The sequence below is a fragment of the Amyelois transitella genome, chromosome 4, assembly GCF_032362555.1.
Source record: "Amyelois transitella isolate CPQ chromosome 4, ilAmyTran1.1, whole genome shotgun sequence".
NCBI lineage: Eukaryota > Metazoa > Arthropoda > Insecta > Lepidoptera > Pyralidae > Amyelois > Amyelois transitella.
Genome location: NC_083507.1, coordinates 2599450 through 2620140, shown reverse-complemented (window position 1 = coordinate 2620140; position 20691 = coordinate 2599450). Strand labels below are relative to the sequence as shown.

Genomic DNA, 20691 nt, shown 5'->3' with positions numbered 1-20691 from the left:
AATTAAGGACGTCCTGGTGAAGGGTCAGGTCAAAAGTGCCCGAAACCGCCGAGCTTGCATGAAGAGAGTTATGAATGTGGAGGAAGCAAAGGAAGTATGCAGGGATCGTGGCAAGTGGAAAGAGGTAGTCTCTGCCTACCCCTCCGGGAAAGAGGCGTGAGTTTATGTATGTATGTATGTACATGTCGAATTCTTCTTTATCTAGATGTGTATGTAAACTGCCAAATGCAGAGTGTTTACATGGCACAATAAAATAATCTTTTATCAAACTGACAATTTATCAAAGTCAACTTTACGTCACATCGGCTAAATAGATCGTTTGGACATTTTTGTTCTTGCATTGTTTGAATTGAAAGAAATCCATAATTATTCTTCTAGCGAAATATTATTTATTTTGTTTGTTTTCCATTCATAATTGGTAGCCGAAATTGAAATTAATGTGGATTTGCCCAGATCTTTTGATTAAAAAATCTTACTATAGAGCGTTAGCAACCAAGTTATTAAATAACGCCTTCACTAAAAATAATGTAACCACTGATATTAGTATAGTTAATTTTGGAGCAGCAGGTAGCGGAGCCAAATAATATTTTCAGCCAGTAACCGAGCTATATTAAACATTACATTCCTTCAACATTCACTTTCGAATACGCCGGTACAAAGCAATAATAGATTACGGAACAAATAATATAATTGTAAGTAACATTCTACCTCAACCAAAAGCAATATGAAGAATAAGTATAGGAATACCGATTCTGCAATAAAAGCTGGTGATCTTATATTAACTGAACAACCATTCGCGTTTGTCTTGTCGTCCAAGGAAAAAGGAAATCGTTGTGATAATTGTTTAGAAAAGTGAGTAACTATTTTTAAGTTATTGTTAATTTGCCATTAAATTTATATTTGAGATCAAATTTCTACTTCTGATTCTTATCTAAGTCATTAAAAATCTTTGTCATTTTAAACTTATTTGTATTTTATTAATTTATTCTTATTCACTCACACATACAAGCTCCTACACAACATACTTGCACAAAATATAGTAAACATTAAATCTTGTTTTTTTTTTATTGTTATTACATTTTAGGTGCTAAGTTTAATGTAAATGTTCTTCTGGAGGTGGAGGCGTTAACATCTGTGACCTAGTTAAATAACTTCTGCAGATTTTATCATTATCCTATGCCATTTAATTGTACTTGTTCTTGTTTCCAAATAAATATTGTTTCATTTTCTATTTTAGTAACACTATTTGAAAAAATATTATCTAAGATCCTATCAAAGTAGCTAAAACAAAACTTATCAGAGTACTTACCTAACCTGTGTTTTAATATGATTTTTGTTAATATTTCCTTATTCATAAAATTTGAACAGTGAAACTAAGATGATTAATCCAGATCCAGAAATATTTTTTAGCCAAAGGCCGTATAAAGGGGAAAAAAGGATTAGAGGATTTATTTTACATGTTACATATTAAAGCCGTTATTTTTTATCATATTTGTAATTTTTATATTAAATGTCATCTTTATTTTTTATATTATGAATAGAAAAGATTTATTTTCAATAATTCCAAAATTAAATAAAATTTGTACTTTTTTATATGTTTTAATAAAAATATATAAAATAATTGTTTAAAAAAATATGAAAACTATTATTTACAACATAAGCTTCATGTTGAAACTAAAACAACAATGGAAGTCATTGCCAACGTGACCTCTTTCAGGGGCAAGGTGCTCAAGTGCTCGGGATGCCAATTCGTGCACTACTGCGGCAGGTCATGCCAACGGGATGCCTGGGGGGATCACAAGGTACAGTCTTGGGATTCCTCTCTTGTATGCTGAGTACACATCAATAGGATTTAACAATTAACAAATAAATTTTATTAAGGTTTCAGTTTATTTTGCATACAAAAAGAAGGGATTGTTATATTCTTGTTTAAATTTTGATGACATCAGGCACAATGATAGACCGTACCTTCAGGATGAAGGTTATTGTAAATGACCATTGGAGAATTTGCATCCCTAGCTGTTAAAATTCTGTACTTCAGTCCAGTTTTTAACATTTTCCTTTTAAATCCATTGACTTGCAATATAATTATCTGGTTTTATGTGTGCCATGATTTGTAAAGATTACAAGATTAAAAACGAAAAATCCATATTTTATTAATATGTTTTATGCTATAAATAACAAAACGTCACATTTTACTTTCTTTAACTCTGACAAAGTTTAAAATATACTTGATGTTTATCTCAGTGACGTACTTTTGGCAAAACATATAACTCTCTTTTTTAAGTGAAAAAAATATCTCAAAATAAACTGCAAATCTCATTGAAATTTGAGATCTTCCTTTCTTTAAAGGTGGATACTAGATCTTTCCCCTGTAAAGATTGCAGAAGCCAGTAGAATCGATTTGTGTAAAAACCTGACTTACCCAATCCAGCCCCTGTAGCATGAAACGCACGAGCAGGACGCCGTTTTTAATGCATGAAAAACTATTGCTGTCCCATTTCACGTAATACTAAAAAACGAAACATCGATAGTTTTTAGCGCGGTAAACAAAGCGACGCGCGGGCGCAGGATGCTACGGATGCTGGATTGTGGCCATAGTCCATGGTTTGGTACTAATCTGAGAATGATGATGTGATACCTCTTATTTCCTATCTGCATCATCTTACATAGAAAATTCCTACTTTAATTTGTCTACACATACTTCTAAAAGCTTTAATTTCAACTGCGTTCACTCTACTTACATTTTGTTTCTGCCATACAAACTCTCGCTCCCATTCATATGTGTAGATTGGCCACTCCATTATGAACGGCCAATCGGCCATTTTTTGATATCATCCTGTTTCTCATAAAGGAATGAAATGCCCCATTTACTTTATTTCCCGCAGCCACTCTTCTTTCTATATATATATATATATATATATATAGAATATATATATTCCTCATACTTGCCGCCTTACCTACATACCGTGAAATAATTTGGTAGTTTTTAATGTCAGTTCCTTAACAACCTGCCTTAAAATTTATTGTAAGATGCATTTAAGATTTATTGTCTGTCAGTCCTAAACCAATGTGCGCGCGAGAAGAGAAACAGGCATGTATATAAATACCTGTAAAGGTCGGTACACATGAGTTACGAAGAAGTCATCATTCATAAATGTTAAATTATGCACCCACGTATAATATTGAAAATTTTAACTTAATACTTAAACTTTAATTGCGACACTTTAAATAAAACTTACGACACTTAAAATTAAAGTCGTAGCAATTCCTGCAAGATTAGTGAATTATTAAATATGACAGTAATAATTTGAAAAAATATCATAGGTGATTGAATTTTATTTGATAACAGACTTTTGGTAAAGGTATTTATTAATATAAAATTAATATATAAATACAAAATGAATAGAAGAAGTCGGCTGTAAGACAAATAATAAAATATTACTAAAAGGCAACGTGTATACCAAGCTTTACTTACTATCAGACGTAACACTATGGCTCTCTGCCATTTCCTATTCCACTGGTCTAATTCTTTATTTTTGTTTAGTTTTATTTTTATTGAAGTTTATTTTTGAATACACAGCTTTTAGCACTTCGATCGTTTAGATTTTTCAAATATAAATACATATTTGCCGTTTTACATATGATAATCTTACTTTATAAGCTTACACACCCGGCTTCCTGTAAATTACCTATAGCATAATGTAGGTACAGTAGGCATGTTGAGTTACTTTAAATGGAACTCAATGACCTGGTGGTAGAGGCGAATTTGCGGTAAATTTGGGTAGGTTGATGTGCTGTTGAATGTACCTGTTACGTATTGTAGCGGGAGCGATGATTCGGCTCGACCGCCACCAAAGGGAAGATCTTCCGCCAGGCTAGGTGTTATGCCTGGGGAACCGCGGCTCCGACGATGTTGAGTCGGAGGTTGTATATATAGCTCCAATTCTTGAAATCTCTGAATCGCGATTTGGGTTCTTCGCTGCTATTGGCTGAGCGCGTCAATTTCTTCGCAATGATTGACATTAGTTGTTAGATTTGATGTTGTGACGAGTGGCGTAGAGATGGCGCCACAGTACTCCCCCCCAAGACCGGAGGTCTGAAGTCTTGATCTTGCTGTGCAATCTGTGCTTCAGTAGCTTGCAAGTGCCAGTTGTCTTCCAGTGAGTCGGAAGTTGCTCGAAGTCCTAGTGAGTCAGGAGTGAGCCGTTGCGTTGCTCGTAGTCTGCGGTGAGTCGAGACAGTAGAGAGCGAAATCGACTTGTTGGCGCCGGTAGATATCGTGTAGAGCTGCCACGCTGGAGAGAAGAGCGGCCGTCGAAGAGATCCAGGCGTGGGCTGCGGTAGATGCGTCGGTCGCTGAAGTCGATGAGAGTGAGTGCGGGTGGAGACAGGACCAGGAAGCTCGTTGCGTTGGCTGCGATGGACCTGCTGCGATACCCAGTTGCTGGCTTGCTGTGAGACTGCTTGCAGAGTGAGGAGTGATGCTGAGGATTGGAGTTGATGATGATGGAGAAGGTTGCTTCCAATCACGTCGGGGTCACCAATGTAGCGGGAGCGATGATTCGGCTCGACCGCCACCAAAGGGAAGATCTTCCGCCAGGCTAGGTGTTATGCCTGGGGAACCGCGGCTCCGACGATGTTGAGTCGGAGGTTGTATATATAGCTCCAATTCTTGAAATCTCTGAAATCGCGATTTGGGTTCTTCGCTGCTATTGGCTGAGCGCGTCAATTTCTTCGCAATGATTGACATTAGTTGTTAGATTTGATGTTGTGACGAGTGGCGTAGAGATGGCGCCACACGTATAATTACGACATAGTAACATCATTTCAGTTTTTAAAACACAAACAAACAAACACGGTTCGTTGAATAAACTTTTGTGCTGTGCTGTATCAAACATCAGATTGTCATCACCGCATCCTTGCGTCAGTCCCGTCTACGTCCTTTGCCCTTATTGAGAGGAGTCCAGGGTTCGTCTGGTTTTCACATAAAACAACTCCTATACTCAGCTGACCACCACGGCAATCTTCGCAAGGTAACCTGACTCGAGCAGGTTACCTTGCGAAGATTTAATTTACCTCTGCATCACGCTTTACCTTTTACTAACTACGCTAAACCTTAACCATTTATTTACATACCGATTGTATTCAACGTTAAAATTTTAGTGCCTTGTGGTTACCGGCACTATGGAATAGTACCAATTTATCTCTTACTCATGTCGAATCTCATTTCCATCATTGATCCTATATTTATGGCTCTGTCTACCCCGTAAGCCTTACGGCGTAAGGGATAAACACGTGATTATATGTATATATTTTATTTCAATATCCAAAACTTAAATCTCAATAGTTTGATAAACTAACTCATAATTGTCCTCGCTTTTATTTTCAGTGGGAATGTGCGAATCTTAAGAGGGTGTCTCCTAAAGTTATACCTGATGCAGCTCGCATGCTCGCCAAGATTATCAACAGGCTGAGTCGGGGCGACGGCCACTCATACAGGGCCTTCTACTCTGCAACCTCGTTTAGGATGTGGAAAGACCTCATGTCACGTATGTTTCTCTCATTGAAATACTTTTACATAATACACCGGAATATCTATATCCCTTGCGGGGTAGACAAAGCTAGCAGACTTGGAAAGACAGAAAGGCCATGTTCAGCTGTATGGCTAAATAATGGAATTGAGATTCAAAAAGTGATAGGATGCTAGCCCATCGCCTACAAGAAGGATCCCAAGTTTATTAGCCTTTCCCTTAGTCCCCTTTTACGACATCCATAGAAATGGTCCTATTCTGAAGTGCCGAGAGTATTCTTAGGTTCTTAGGTTATCCGAACGCTTTTAATTCAAAACAAGAGTAATAATTTTTTACAGATTACTCAGATCTGAAGACTGATAAGAAGAGGATGGAGCATTTCGCGTCACTATGTGGCGTTCTACACGAGTTCCTGAAAGACATCTCATTGCCGAACACTGTGGAAATGATGGGATTGTTCGGAAGGGTAAGACGACTTCTCGTTTTCATCTCTTCCTCTTCTTCTTCGTTGTCGTACACTCCTGACGGAGTGGTCGTGGACATGGATTATCTGTGAGGTTGGTTGCAGCTTTTGCGATAATTCTTCATTACTCCCAGTTGATGGCACTACGTGTAGACTCCGTAAGGGAACGCTTCGTGGATGACTTGATGAGGTTCGTCCATCTTGTGGGGGATAGGCAGCTAGAGCGTTGACCTTCCACTCTTCCTTGCACCGTCACACGTTCTAAAGAGCTGTCTTAATATCCTCTCGAGCTATTAATGTCTTAATAGCTCGAGAGTAGCCCAGGATGCGCCTTTGACCGTGATTCAGGAATGGATAAGTTAGGTTTGTACACGACAAGATAGCAGTCTTTCCCCACAACCTTTGCGGTTAAACCTAACTCATATTGGACCATGATGACACATCTTGTTACTGAATTTAAAGGTTTCCTCATGTTTTCTCTCGCTGTAAGAGCATTATCATTCAAACTAATTAATGTAGATAATTAAGAAAGAGTTATTGATGTATGGCCGCAAGGAATTTGAACCTGTGCCTCCCTGTGGAAGACGCTTTTTTCGTTTACCTCAACGCTCGTGATTTTTAAGCGACTTCAAAAAAGAAGGTTCTCACCTTGATTTTAATTTTATCTTATTATCAGTCACCCTACCTGAATCTCATTATTCTATCATGATGCTATATGTATGTATTTTAATTTTGAAACAGCCAAATGTAGTTTAATTTTGAGTTTTGAAGCCGACCTTTCACACAATAGTTTGATAGTCGTTGAACGGGCCGAGGGTCTTTAAGGTCTTGTCAGAATAAAAACAGAATTTTGCCTGTTCAAGATGTCTTATCGTCGTCTTGTCTTGGTGTCGATTGTCTTTTTTTCATAAGTCTGTCAGTCGGTTTTGGTCATCTAAATTGTCCATAGAGGCTAAACGGCCGCTACAGTCGTATTGATTTATTTTATTCAAAACTTCATTGAGCCTGACTTATTGAGAAATAATCCATCAAGTATTATAATTCCAGATGGTGATCAACAGTTTCACAATCTTGGATATAGACATGAACTCGATAGGGACGGGCGTGTACTTGGCGTGCTCTATAGTGGACCACAGCTGTGACCCTAACGCCGTGGCGACCTTCGACGGGAAGACGATCAGCATCAGGGCGCTGAGAGATATGCCTTGTTTGGACTGGAATCAGGTGAATATTGTACTAGAAATTAACTTTTCATTCCTAACCATCATTAGGTATATTATTATACAGCGATCTCGATTAGCTGTTTTTTTTTTCGGAAAATTCACCGCCATGTCTATTTATGATTTAGAAAAAGTATACTTCCATAAATCCTTAGTAGACGCAAGTTTTCTTTAATGAAAAACGAGAAGTCTGTGCAGTTACCAGATTTTGGCACAAAACTTTCAAGGTGGCTGATTATAAATACATAACTACATGTCGTATGTAACTTCACATGCTTAGCGAATGGTTTGTCAGCTCTCAATAAATGAAAACACGGAGACTCAAGATTCGATTCTAGTATTGTTCATTTATAACTGCGAGTAATCGTATTTTTTTTTTTCTAGATCCGCATATCATACATAGACCTGATGAAGACACCGTACGAGCGGCAAACGGAGCTGTTAGAGAACTATTATTTCCTGTGCCAGTGTGACAGGTGCATGGGTAAATGCTTTAGACGTGCTAAAACACACGCAACTCTATGCCAAGATTCACATGTGCCATTGTCAATGTCATTGCGTTCTTTTTTTGAATATTTATGCATCTAACCTCATTTTTGGAAAGTTTGAATTATAAGAAATTTAAAACTATACATCGTCCTACTACCGTTTGTCCCTGTACCTTCGTCACCAGGGAGAAGTCCTAGGTTCAGGAATAGGGGAAAATACATCTCAATAACGATCTCAACCTCCAAAACAATTTTTTCAGATGCAAAAGTAAATAAATATTTTTGAACGCATTTTGTTAGACAAAAAGCTTTGACACTACTTTCCTCATCGCCTTATATGCTCGATGTGCAAGTTATTGATACGAAACTTTAAGTAGATTGTCAAATGCATAAACTTGAGCATGCCTTATATCTTGTGCACATCCTGTTGCATGATCCGTTTATGTAATAAAACTAGTTTTTATTTCTTCGTTCCATGAGAATTTCAAAAAATATCCTTTGGGCAATTTCATAAATGTATGCCATTTTGCAGCTTTATTTGTTCAGTGGTTTTTAAGCTGTGCCTGAATAGATACAGTCGTCTAGTTATCGTTTGTATGTTCTCAGAAGTTCCATTTACAAATGAATGTGAAGTAAATTAAAGGAATGACCCACAAACATAAAATACCTTCACAACTGATCATACATACACTAAACAACTAAGACATATATGCATTTTACAAAGACTTCAATTAACATCTTCATAATGTATTCCACAGATGAGACCCAACTAAAAATGGTGCATGCTGCAAAATGCCTCAATCCACAGTGCGATAACCCAGTAGTTATACCTTGGAAAGAGGACTGCAAACTGGTTATGAAGACAGAAATTCAAAATGGACATAAAGGCCACGCGAATGGAAATCACGAAAACAATGGCCAAACTCATAATGAAAATGCAAAAGACCTTTACGATAATGGTCAAGATTTTAATGAGAATGGACGAGATTGTAACGAAAACGGTGAAGATCGTGACGGAAATGGTCAAGATCATAAAGAGAATGGAGTGAACAGTATAGACAGTGTACGATGTGATGAATGTGGAACGAAGTATACGGAAGAACAAATAGAAAAGTTCGTCAAAGCCATGGAATTCACTGAGCTGCATTTGCAAAGCATGAAAGGAGCGTCGGTTGCATGTATCCTTTTAAAATTCTTCCTTATTATAATAGTTTTTAGACTAGGTGTAACCCAGAGCTAAGTGACTCTAGGAGGAACCCCTTTCCTATTTGGTAGACTAGACATCTTTATCACATTTGTAGATATTACTATTTTATTCAAATAATTATCCTTAATTTGCTGGTTCAGACGTGGACGTGTGCAAATACTGTTTGTCGCGCCAACGCGGCATTCTGCACCCTTTGAACGTGATGCATGCGCAAACGCTGGACCATGCGTTCGACGCGCTCATACTGGTGCAACTGTGGGAGAAGGCGTGCGTGTACGCAGAGGAACTCGTGCCTGTTTTCAGGTGACTAGAAGAAAACATGCTATTTGAATATGGTAATCTAATTATTGGGAGAATAATAACGCCCAATTAAAAGAATCATTTCAATAGGAATAGGGTTATTTACGAACCCTGAGAAGGAGATAATGAATATCCACTTGCTACAATTCTTATCGACCTCTCCCGCTACCTCCAATATCTTTATTATTTTCATGGATATTCGACAATTACGGGTACTCCTAGCTTTGTTGAAAACATTCGAAACTTGGTCTTTGAAAATTCGACGAGGCCCCACTTTAACACTCAGCTCTGCCTTATAAATTTATTTGTTAGTCTATTTTCATCTATTCTCTCGACAAGTCTAACCCATCTCACCATACCCTGTTAATTTCATTTTATTTTGGCCACCACTTCCTCTTTCACTCCACACACATATCTGTTATGCCTGAGAAGCATGTTTCTCTTCCCGTTTTTAAACTCTTGACAAGGGCGCTTGTGGCCACTACTACGCGACAGAATGTAAAACTAGCATACTACATTTCTCAACCCTTTCCATAATGCAGTATTGTACCATTTATGTATTTTTATTTTTCACTAATCATGCTTTACTAATTGTTACAGATTTTATTACGGAGATAGGCATCCTCTTTTAGGACTATTATATATGAAGTATGGAAAAATATTGTTATACAAGATGGATGCGAAGAAAGCTTTGGAGCAGCTCAAATGTTCAGAAAAGATATTAAGGATCACGCACGGTGTGAACCATTCCTTATATAAGGAACAGTTAATGCCATTGCTCTCACAAGCAATGATAGAATCGTCTTAATATTTATAAAGATTTCATTAAGTAATCTTAAGTGATAAGTACCTACACCAAGTGAATACACCAATATTGTGAAGCCTTATTTCCATTTTAAGATAAATATTTCTATTTTATACATTTTTGAATCACCTGATGCAGTAACATATGTTAAAAGTCAATACGTTTCCATTTTACAATATTGTCAATTAATTTATCAATAAGAAAAAAGGCTGTGTGTGCAATAAATTTGATTTCGAAAAACTTACTTGTTATACTTAATCTCTGATAGTTTTATTTAGGAAAACTTTTGTCTGTTATTATCTCAGGTCGTCATGTAGTGTCGGTTGCATTGTATTGAAGGAGGACCACTATTTTTCTTGTCTTTAGGATTGTTTTTAAAGACAGGTGACATTAAAGAATGACAATATAATTTTATGTTCAAAGACTTAGGTACATATTGGAGAAGTTTAGTTGGATCTAGTCTAGCAAGAACAACGTCATGGGTGAAGAAACATCTTTATTGTGACAGATATGTCCTTTTGAATAAAGCAATATATACAATTAAAATTAAATAAGAGAACATACTTTCGTATTTTAGTAGTTTACAGTAGTCCGTCGAAGTCCAGTTCATATAACATTTACTATTGGGACTAAAGAAATTTTTGTCTGTCTGTCATTGTTAAGGATGAACCATTCTGTGGTGTAATTTTACTCAATATTAAAAATCCCATCTGTTAGAATCAGTCTGTGTCTGTAGTGTTCTTTCTCGGGTTGGTCTTGGTTTTAGGGCCCTTCAGTAGTTTTATTCTTTGTTATGTTCTGAAATATAATATGTAGTCTAGTCCTGGGATTAATAATATCTTTGTCTAACAAGTAAGTCTTTTGCTTCACACATTTTTACTGTTTCATCTGGTATTGTCTGTTAAGTCCTGTCTACACTCTGTTCAGAATTTGTATAGTTCTATGCACCATGTTGTCAGTATGTTTCAACTAGGGGGTAATGTTGGACCAAATATTTTTTTCTAATTATATCTACTTCTCTTAGGAGGAGCTTCATCCTCAGCTTCCAAAACTTTCATACGAATACCACAGATTTCAGCTCCATGTAATGTCTTTATAGCCTCATCTGCAGCCTGTGCTGAAGCATACCGAGCATATCCCACAGTTTTATTTGGAAGTGTGTAAACATTGATTAGATCTCCAAAACGACAGAAAACATCTCGCAACACTGTCAATGGAGGTGGCTGCGGCTTGCAAACCAAGAAACATCTTTTTGCTAGTGGACTATCAATATCTGCCAAGGGTTTTTGGGGAGGGAGCTTAACACTGCAATAATTGAGATTGTCACCATCAGGAATATTCAAGTCAGAAGCACCTTTGGTAGCCATTTTGATCAATTTAGAAGCTTCTGCAATAGCTTCAGCAAGCTGAGCCAAATCAGGGGCAGCGGAGTTGGCAGTAGATGTGATTGCCTTTTTTAAGTCTCTAACCACATTAGGAATATTCCTGAAGGTTTGCTCATGTGCTTCAAACCTTGAATTGTCACGACGAACAAACATTTTAACACCTGGCGGATACTCAAATTTGTTCAATTTTTGAACAGCATGAGCAGCTGACATTGGATTAGAGTAAGTGACTGTACCTTTACCACAATCACCCATCAAATCTACAAAGTACTGGAAATCAACCATCCCAGGAACAATATCAAACAACCTCTCAAGATTAAACTTTGTCAGGAAGGGAGCACACATAAAATTTATACAAGTAGACCCATCAGATTGTACATTCATGGCTGACATTACAGATGAATGATAATTTGTAGATGTATTTGCGAGTGAATTCATTTTGTATTCAAAGGAACTTTCTTGTCTATCGCGTTTTTGCACTTTTGGTGTTGCAAAAATTGCCCGATAGCTTGGATCACACTCTTCAATAGCTCTTGCTGCTTGCAAGAAGGAATTAAACGACACATATGCAAAACCTCTCGGTTGTCCGCTCTCCCTGTCTCTTTGTATAAGGATAGATTGTACATAACCAAATTTGGAAAATTCTTCTTTGATCTGAGCTTCAGTCATCACCTTTGGAATATTTATAAAAATTCTTTTATATTTCTCATCATTATCCTTTGTTTGAATATCAGAGCGGTTAGCAGCAACCAATACTTTCAGTGGACGGGTACAGTTAGGAAGGTTTTTGAAATTCATTTCTTCTAAAGCTGCTGCAGCTTCAGATGCTTTTGAAAACTTAATATACACCAATCCTTTTGATTCTCCAGTATTGTGATCTCGAGGTATATGAACATCTTCAATGTGCCCAAATTTATTGAATGCCTCTCTGAATTGCGTTTCTGTCGCTCTCTTATCAGTAACAATAAATAATCTTGAATACATAGGCACATCTATGGACGTTTCGTCGTGTCTGCTTTTGCGCTGATATTCCATGATTTATTATTTATCTACAATATGCTACTATCAATATTATCAATTTCAATCTGATGCCTAATTTCTTAGTTTTAACCTTGAAACCCCACAAATAATTAAGAGACAATGTTGAAATTGAGAAGTATAAGCCAACAACCACAACACACTATCTCACTTGTGCCATAAAATGCCAAAACAACATAAAATGAAGATTAAACTTAAATATCGATTTTTGACTTGGATTGATTTATATCTTGAAAGTGAATGCGATACTCTTTAATATTTAATTCACAATCTTGATCGCGTGTCGTAGGACAGGCACGTTACGGGAACTCTAACTTTAGTTAGTTTGTTCATCAAAGATCGCATTCGCGAAATAAAGCGCGCGGAAAATGCGTTTTAATCATTGCGATAAACATGAAAGAGGGGTAGGTAGGTACCTATGTAAAAAAAAAAACACCTTTTCCTTATTTTTTTTTTGTTTGGTTTTGAACTTCTGGTTTTTGATACAAGGATTTAAGCATGTTTACAATTCAATGTTGCCATATACCCACGGAACAAAATTTCTTAAAGATTCTTAGAGTAAGTAGAAAAGGAGCTGTTGCAGAAACCTCGATTTTATCTTATGTTTATTCAATTATTCAATATTCAAAAAGAAGATAACCTGTATAAAGAAATCTGTAAACCGCTGTAATCTCATTTCTTAATTTATATGCCGTGTGGATGTCAGCACGTTAGAAAAGGGTGGCTTCATCTCTTTCGCACGGATTTCATAAGAGGCGACTAAGGGATAGGCTAATAAACTTGGGATTCTTGTAGACGATGGGCTAGCAACCTGTCAAGATTTGAATCTCAATTCTATCTTAAAGCCATTCAGTGCAGCTGAACGTGGTCTATCAGTCTTCAGGACTGGTGGCTCTGTCTACCCCACAAGGGATATTGAAGTGACTATATTCATGTATGTTTGTGTCTATGATTTTTTTGCCATAAATAATAAATATTGCATCTCTCAATTATGCGTAAAATTATCTTCTTATAGAGCATGCCATTCTCAATACTAATAAGCTTTCACATCCTATGATTATTAATGTATGTATGCGTTAACATTAATAAGTACATGTAGGTACCTATAAATGTTCAAAGCAAGCCATTTTCTTGACATACACATGCGTAGCGCACAGACAACTCATTAACAGTGGCTCAGTCCATTCCAGTAAAACCCTAAAAGAGTAGAAATAAATGTATATATTCAGTCCAAAATTTTAACCGAAATTATACTAGAACAGATTTGGTGACAACACATGGAAACGAAATATTTTCGTTGATTTCTTAATTTCCGTAATAATCGGCAATGTTAAGACAAAATACTATTTATCCTTTTTACGACGAAAATAGTATGACCAATTGACCAATGCTGTCGTATCTTCGAAATGAAAATAAGATTGTATTGGAATTGGAAGTGCCAACGGCTTTTAATTCAAACTTATCTTAATAATGGCAACATTTTTATTGATGTCATGTCGAATGTCATCACGAATTTGTGTACATAATAATTTCAATTATAAATTTTATTTTTCTGTTTTACAATAACTGTACTGTAAAAATTATTGTGCCGTTTGTGTATTTGCGTTGTTTATTATTTCTTAAGTCGATGTGTTTATCCGTGTGTCAGGTTTTAACACATGGACTTAGATAACCATGTCTTCTGATAACGTCGGGCCATGTCTACAAACTATAACGAATTCAGCCAAATGCTTATTAGCTTTCGAGGAGTGCACTACACTCGGGAATTGTTTCAAATCTTATATCGTGCACCTTCGTATGTAGGAGTCGAAATGTGTAAATGAACTTTAGTGGGTTGAAGAATAATTATTTGAATACCCTCTTGATTTTGGTGTTGAGAGGGTTTGGACTAAGACCTTCAAAATGTTTAGTGAATCGTATAGGAATCGTCTTCTGCAGACTTGTAGTCCTGTGAGCAGGAAACAGTCTGTGTCAGTTCAGCCCGAGTGTATGGACAGATTTGTGCCTTGCAGATTAGGGAACAACTGGCAGACCAGCTATCAAGGTGAGTTACTTATTCCTTTCATTTCAAAAAGCTAATTCTTAATTTTTGATATAAAAATAGTGATTAGTTTTCTCTTATGAGGGTAAGAATGACATATTTTTAAAAATAATTTAAATTAGAATTTTAATATTCTATGTATCGTCCGAAGATGAAATCTTAGGTATACTGATGAAGATAGAGTCTCAATTAATACATAATAGTTACCTGTCTTACATGAAAATTTAATTTCAATTTGTTAACTTTTAAATTATAGTAATATTAACTTAGCTAATTATCGTGGCTTGTATTAGTAGGTATAATAGAATAACAACAGTTAGACATCAAGCTGTAGGTACAAGGATAAAATTATTTTGAAGTATTGTACCATTATAAATTAATTTACCTAGTATGTAATAGTACTGAGAATAATATTTTCTTCAATTATTTCCATAATTTGTATTCTTAATTATATTGACATTATTTGTCATAGTTAGTTCATAATAATGTTTGCATGCCTTTATGAGCAGTCAGAAACTATCCAAAAAGGCTCGACTGGCTGTGCACAGGGGCGTGTTGGTCCCGACATTAATGTATGGGAGTGAAAGTTGGGTATGGCAAAAGAAGCATGAAAGCAGAATAAATGCAGTGGAAATGAGAGCGTTAAGGAGTATGATGGGTGTGAAATTGAGTGACAGGATAAGGAACAGCGTGATAAGGGAATGTTGTGATGTGAAAGAAGATGTAGTTACAGGAATAGAAAAGGGTATGTTAAGATGGTTCGGTCATGTGGAGAGGATGAATGAAAGCAGGTTGACTAAGCAGATATACAAGGAGAGTGTGGAGGGAATGGTCGGAGTGGGAAGACCTAGACGAACGTATCTTGATCAAATTAAGGACGTCCTGGTAAAGGGTCAGGTCAAAAGTACCCGAAACCGCCGAGCTTGTATGAAGAGAGTTATGAATGTGGACGAAGCGAAAGAAGTATGCAGAGATCGTGGCAAGTGGAAAGAGGTAGTCTCTGCCTACCCCTCCGGGAAAGAGGCGTGATTTTATGTATGTATGTATGTATGTATGTAGTTCATAATACACAGTAAAGTCTATAATCTCCATAGCACATTGGAAAGGGTTAAATTATCAATTCTTCATTTAGGCCATGCAGTAATACCAGTTAACAATATACATAACATGCATATTGTTATCTAATGACTTCTTTAAATTGAATATTTATTTGCCAGCCTGGTTTTATTAAATAAAACCAGATCCTAGCACTAGCCCAGGAAATTGATACCAATAATTACATACAGAACATTTAAAAAAATTAAAAACCTAATTTATATGTAATTATTCAATAATAATGATATTATCTACTAAATATTGACGGCCTCTGTGGCGCAGCGGTAGTATGCTTGTCTGTGACATCAGAGGTCCTGGGTTCGAATCCAGGGCAGGGCATGAGAAAAAAGATTTTTCTGATTGGCCTGGGTCTTGGATGTTTATAATAAAGTATTGTTGAAATAGTATCTCGTAACATAAGTCTCACACTTACTTCGAGGCTAAATCAATCAGTGTGATTTGTCCAGTATATATTTATATTTATTTCTTAATTTTGATAAAAACATTGAATTATCTCTATGTACATTTACATGTAGTACATTTTTAGATAAGAAATCTCAATTGCTTCTACAAAATGGATCTACGAAAATAAATTATTATAAGTACCAATACAAATCAAAAGTCAATAATATGATCTTTTTGTCTGCTACTGCCTAATAATACAGTAATGACAATGATTCGGCGAAAATTTTGGCTCTACCTATTGCTGTTATAAAACACTAAATAGACAGAGAAAAAGCATAGTACTAGCTGCTTTCAAACCACATCCTTAAAAAGGTTAAGGCCATCCTGCAGATTTATTAAAACCATAGGGATGCCTGTAGAATTTTCTTTTTAAGTAGGTAAATCCAACAAAAGGATTTTTTTAATTGAACCCATATGTATGGGAGTAATATTTTTTTTTTTATAAATTACAAGCAGTTCAGAAGACACTGATGTTTTGTAATCCAGATATGGGGCCAGCAGGAAAATTGTCAAGTGGTTGTTTTAAAAGTCCATTTTTCTTTTATATTATATTATATAATAGGTAGGCTATTAGTCAGTTGAATGCCCAAGTAGTACCTACACAGCAAGAAAGTATCATCAAAATCCAACAGTTCTTGAATTTAGTGCATACAATATAAATAACCGAACACAAGACAAACAGACTGTTTAACTTATGTACACTTGATGTTCTGTGATTACTCTGAAGCTGTAATTACGGCTTGAAGCCTTACGCCATTTTTATTAGCTATTAAATAATGTATTGTGCTGCCGAATTGAATCATTTTAGATGTACATTTTATTATTTTATTGTCCAGAAAAAATATAGAAGTAATTTCATTATTTATCGCAAAGGATAAATTTAATTCTTGATTCAACTATCGGAAGACCATTGTTATCCCGGTGGCGACATAAAATGGCTTTTATGTAAAATCAATGACAAATCAACAAAACAATGTTTTTAATTTGTTTGACTATTATTGTGATGACCATCAACCACAAAACACCGTAGCCGTTCCCTGCTCTGTCTGCCTTCAACACCCGAACTTTTTAATGAAATAAAAATCCCGTTACTTTACTAGAACATTATGAAACACATTCTCTCAAATAATTATTGTCGGTACTATTAGGTCGAGATATAAAATTTTTGAACATAGTCCCTCCTCATTAACACTAATTAAATTAATTTTTGGTTGCTACAGAAATCATTTCTTCCAAGCCTCCAAGGTTAACGGCCCTACACGCGTTCATAGATTCTCACGTAATTAAGGTCTGATAGCAAAATTATTGATGCACCAAATCACAGTCCGTATTAACAATGGCGTCTATTTGCAATTCATAAGGGCTCCGACACGGTTGGTTACCTGGATCTTATTTATAAAGTATAAGTAGGTGTAGTATAGGAAATAGGCATCGGGTCACACGCAACAGACTCGAGCAGTTAGGTAGTAGGTATTAATTTTAAATAAAATCTAATATTTACTACTTTTAGATTAATTACAACTGAATTAATTACTACAATTTAATTACGTACTTACGTTATATTAGTATTAATATTTTTGCAATATACTTAGGTACCCTTGGCAAGATTGTAGATCAAGATTTTTATTATTACGACGAAGACGAGGATGTTTTCGCTGATTGTAAGTACATATGTAAATAACAATTGCATTTATAAAATCCAAAAAAGTTCATTGTTTTTATTATTTTAAGTATTATGTACATGATTTCTCAAAGGCTGTTATTCAATTTATGAATTAACCAATCATGACCTTTGTTTACTCCCTTTCTGGATACTTACTTTGAATCAATTTCAGTAATTTATTGTAATATAAATCCAACACTAGACACAATTCCACTTAGGGATTCCTGCTAACCTATTTATTGCATATTTTAGTTTTTCAGAGCAGAGCTCGGAATCCCTCGAGTGTAGAGCATTAATAAAATATCACCCTCTTTGGGTCCCAGTATAGTGCCTTGCGGTCAACCCATGCGAGACGAATATATAACCCTGATTGTTTATATCGCTAGCCGATTCGCGTGCTGCTAGTAATCAGTTTCAGTGGCTGCTTTATCCCAACTATGTTTACTTAACTTGGGATCATTATAATCAGTGCAATGGTCGTCATGCTCCAGGTGAAAGAAGCTATCGCGAGCTATTGTAGCATCTTTATATTCGTAATACGTAATTTAAAAATTTAAATTATGCAGATGATGAATCATGAATAGTTATTTTTTAAAAAAAATATTTGTATATATATGTTGATTAATTTAATTCATTAAATGCCAATACAACTCAAAAATTTCGAACTTTTTATTAAATCAATTCCTACGTGCAGACATTAGAGACAGTTTCTAGACGGACGTCGTAAGCATATCCTGCTGTTAGGTTAATAGTCCTTCAATTATGCCAATCATGGGTTTCAGGTCGGGTCATAGGGCATCAGAGTGAATTACTAATTTTATTATGCAATTAGGACTTCCATTTGTGATAAATTACTCGTTTATTTTTTTTTATCTGAACAAAGCAGTTAGCTAAAGAAAATAATTCACCACATTGAAACTATAATAACCATATCTAAGCCTTAAAATTTCGCTTTGTTGATTGTTTATTAATGAACGTTATAAAAATAAAAAATATATATATTAATAATTTACCAGAACAGAACTTAGAGTAACTTTCACAGTTAAGTGGTGTTTGAAATGTTAGCTGCGTCGTTTCGTCTTCTTGTTTTTGATTTGATATAATTAGTTGTAATAATATTTTTTTATTGCTTGGCGACTGCAATATTATTTACAAAATAATTTTTAAATTGGGCGTCTGACCTCTATTTTTTGATAATTTTTAATATTGAGACGCAAAATCTACCGTAGCTTATCATACATGAACCCAGAATGCAATTTGCGATAGCTTTGCACCCCGTGCAATTCCAAAACATGATAAAGTAAATTAATATTTTTATAAGATCGTCCTACTAACACCCAGAACAAATTGCTTGACTTTTGATAAGTTATCGTTATCGAAAGATTATTATGTAAGCAAGAAATAAAGAACTTGCAATTATATTTACTATGATATGCAATGCATTAGTTTTGGGACTTAATGCTATAAGTATTATCTACCAGTCAACCATTTGGTCTGACAGAGAAGTTTAAGTAGGGTCAAACTAAATAAATATATTTATACCTACACAAAATGTGATATAAAATAATTATAAAAAACAAACATAAAAATCACAATAAATAAACAATATGCATAAATAAATAGGTGCAACGATTACCGAAAAGATTGAAAAGCTTATAGGTATTAAATACCCTCGCGACTCAAGAGAAACCTGTACCTATACCTGCAATTTGAAACTAGAACGACTTCCTAGCCAATGGCCTAAACGACTAACCTTTTGTATTAGATTTTTCTTTGATTGACTCTTACAATTTGCACCCGAATAGGAGCAGCTGGCAGACACTCGTGTTTTTTTCTTCGCTACCATACATAGAAGCTCACACTATATTAATGTCCATATTATACCAATCGCCTTTTACGATAACCATCAAAATTTTGCGATCGTCAGGTGTAAATTGGAGGTTTTGTTTTAAATCAATATTGCAGTTTCCACAAGCGAGATTATATATACGTGCAGCTGTGTAAACAATAATTGTGTGGGCCAATGCATATTTGCAATTGGCAAATTAACACTTTCGGTCACATCAAGTGCAAGTGCCGTTTTTCCATGTTTATTGCAAAATTTTGAGTACGTATATTTGCTTTTTTGAAATTTATTTGTATTTTAACTTAGTTGGGCGGTAAATTAATCTTTTATATTGTAGTATTTTATATTGTATTGTAGTCTCGCAAGGAATGTACTCTGACCTTACAAACTATTGTGTTACTCTTTTGTACAGATTATGAATCCAAAGGAAAGCGTCATTTTGCAGAGAACAGGTCTTCTGGCTTACTGCTTTATCATCTTCCGGTAAATTAATAAGTACGATACGAAATTCTTGCAGTCTGATGGTCAATTTTTCATTTTGTCTCTTTCTATTATAAGTATCATCAGATTCTTCTTAGGTTAATTCTTTACGTGTTGAATCAAATACGTGTCAATAGGCTATTTGACTGTTTTTTAGAAATGGTTAAAAATTATTCTTTATGACATAATAAACACACTTTATTTATATTTCCGAGAAATACGCAGTATTTATAATAAAAAATGAATTATAAAGGTTGAAATTTAAAAAGCGCGCCAAAAACGCTCTCATAATAATGGCGGACGCTGTGTGACGTCACACGCAAGCAAACTGATGTTTTTGATTATATTTCTCTCAATTTATCAAACAAAATTGTTTGTAAATGGTGTGTAGTACCACAATGTACAAATACTTTAATAAAAAACTCCGCAAAAAGTGTTTGTGTTTGTTCCAACGAATCCAATAAGACGAAAGAATTGGTTGCAGTTGGCTGGAAGAGATCCAAAGATTATTTTATCGCATTCAAATGTTTTTATGTGTGAAGATCATTTTCAATAAAAAATAGCTCAATATCTGGGATAAAACATTAATAACCCACAAACTACACAGGAGGAGTTGACGTTTACTTGCGTGTGACGTCACCGGAGTTGTAACCAATCACAG

The 20691-nt window shown here is 35.3% G+C and overlaps 3 protein-coding genes across 3 annotated transcripts in view; 2 read left to right on the top strand and 1 right to left on the bottom strand.

The window, feature by feature from the left end:
• Window positions 1–332: 332 nt before the first annotated feature.
• On the top strand, window positions 333–10257 carry LOC106129428 (histone-lysine N-methyltransferase SMYD3). Its single transcript, XM_013327985.2, has 9 exons — window positions 333–852; window positions 1718–1802; window positions 5393–5552; window positions 5873–6000; window positions 7045–7221; window positions 7602–7701; window positions 8464–8883; window positions 9053–9215; window positions 9813–10257. The coding sequence occupies exons 1-9, from the start codon at window positions 725–727 to the stop codon at window positions 10018–10020; spliced, it is 1569 nt and encodes a 522-aa protein (XP_013183439.1). The 5' UTR covers window positions 333–724; the 3' UTR covers window positions 10021–10257.
• Window positions 9828–12849, bottom strand: LOC106129429 (RNA-binding protein 45-like). Its single transcript, XM_013327986.2, has one exon. It carries the CDS (start codon window positions 12435–12437, stop codon window positions 11019–11021), a length of 1419 nt encoding a protein of 472 aa, XP_013183440.1. The 5' UTR covers window positions 12438–12849; the 3' UTR covers window positions 9828–11018.
• A 1079-nt stretch (window positions 12850–13928) lies between these two features.
• LOC106129408 (fizzy-related protein homolog) overlaps window positions 13929–20691 on the top strand; it is a 37261-nt gene continuing 30498 nt past the window's right edge. The window contains exon 1 of the mRNA XM_060954295.1: window positions 13929–14484. Coding sequence (XP_060810278.1) covers window positions 14343–14484 — 142 coding nt within the window. The 5' untranslated portion in view covers window positions 13929–14342. The remainder of the gene's footprint in view (window positions 14485–20691) is intronic.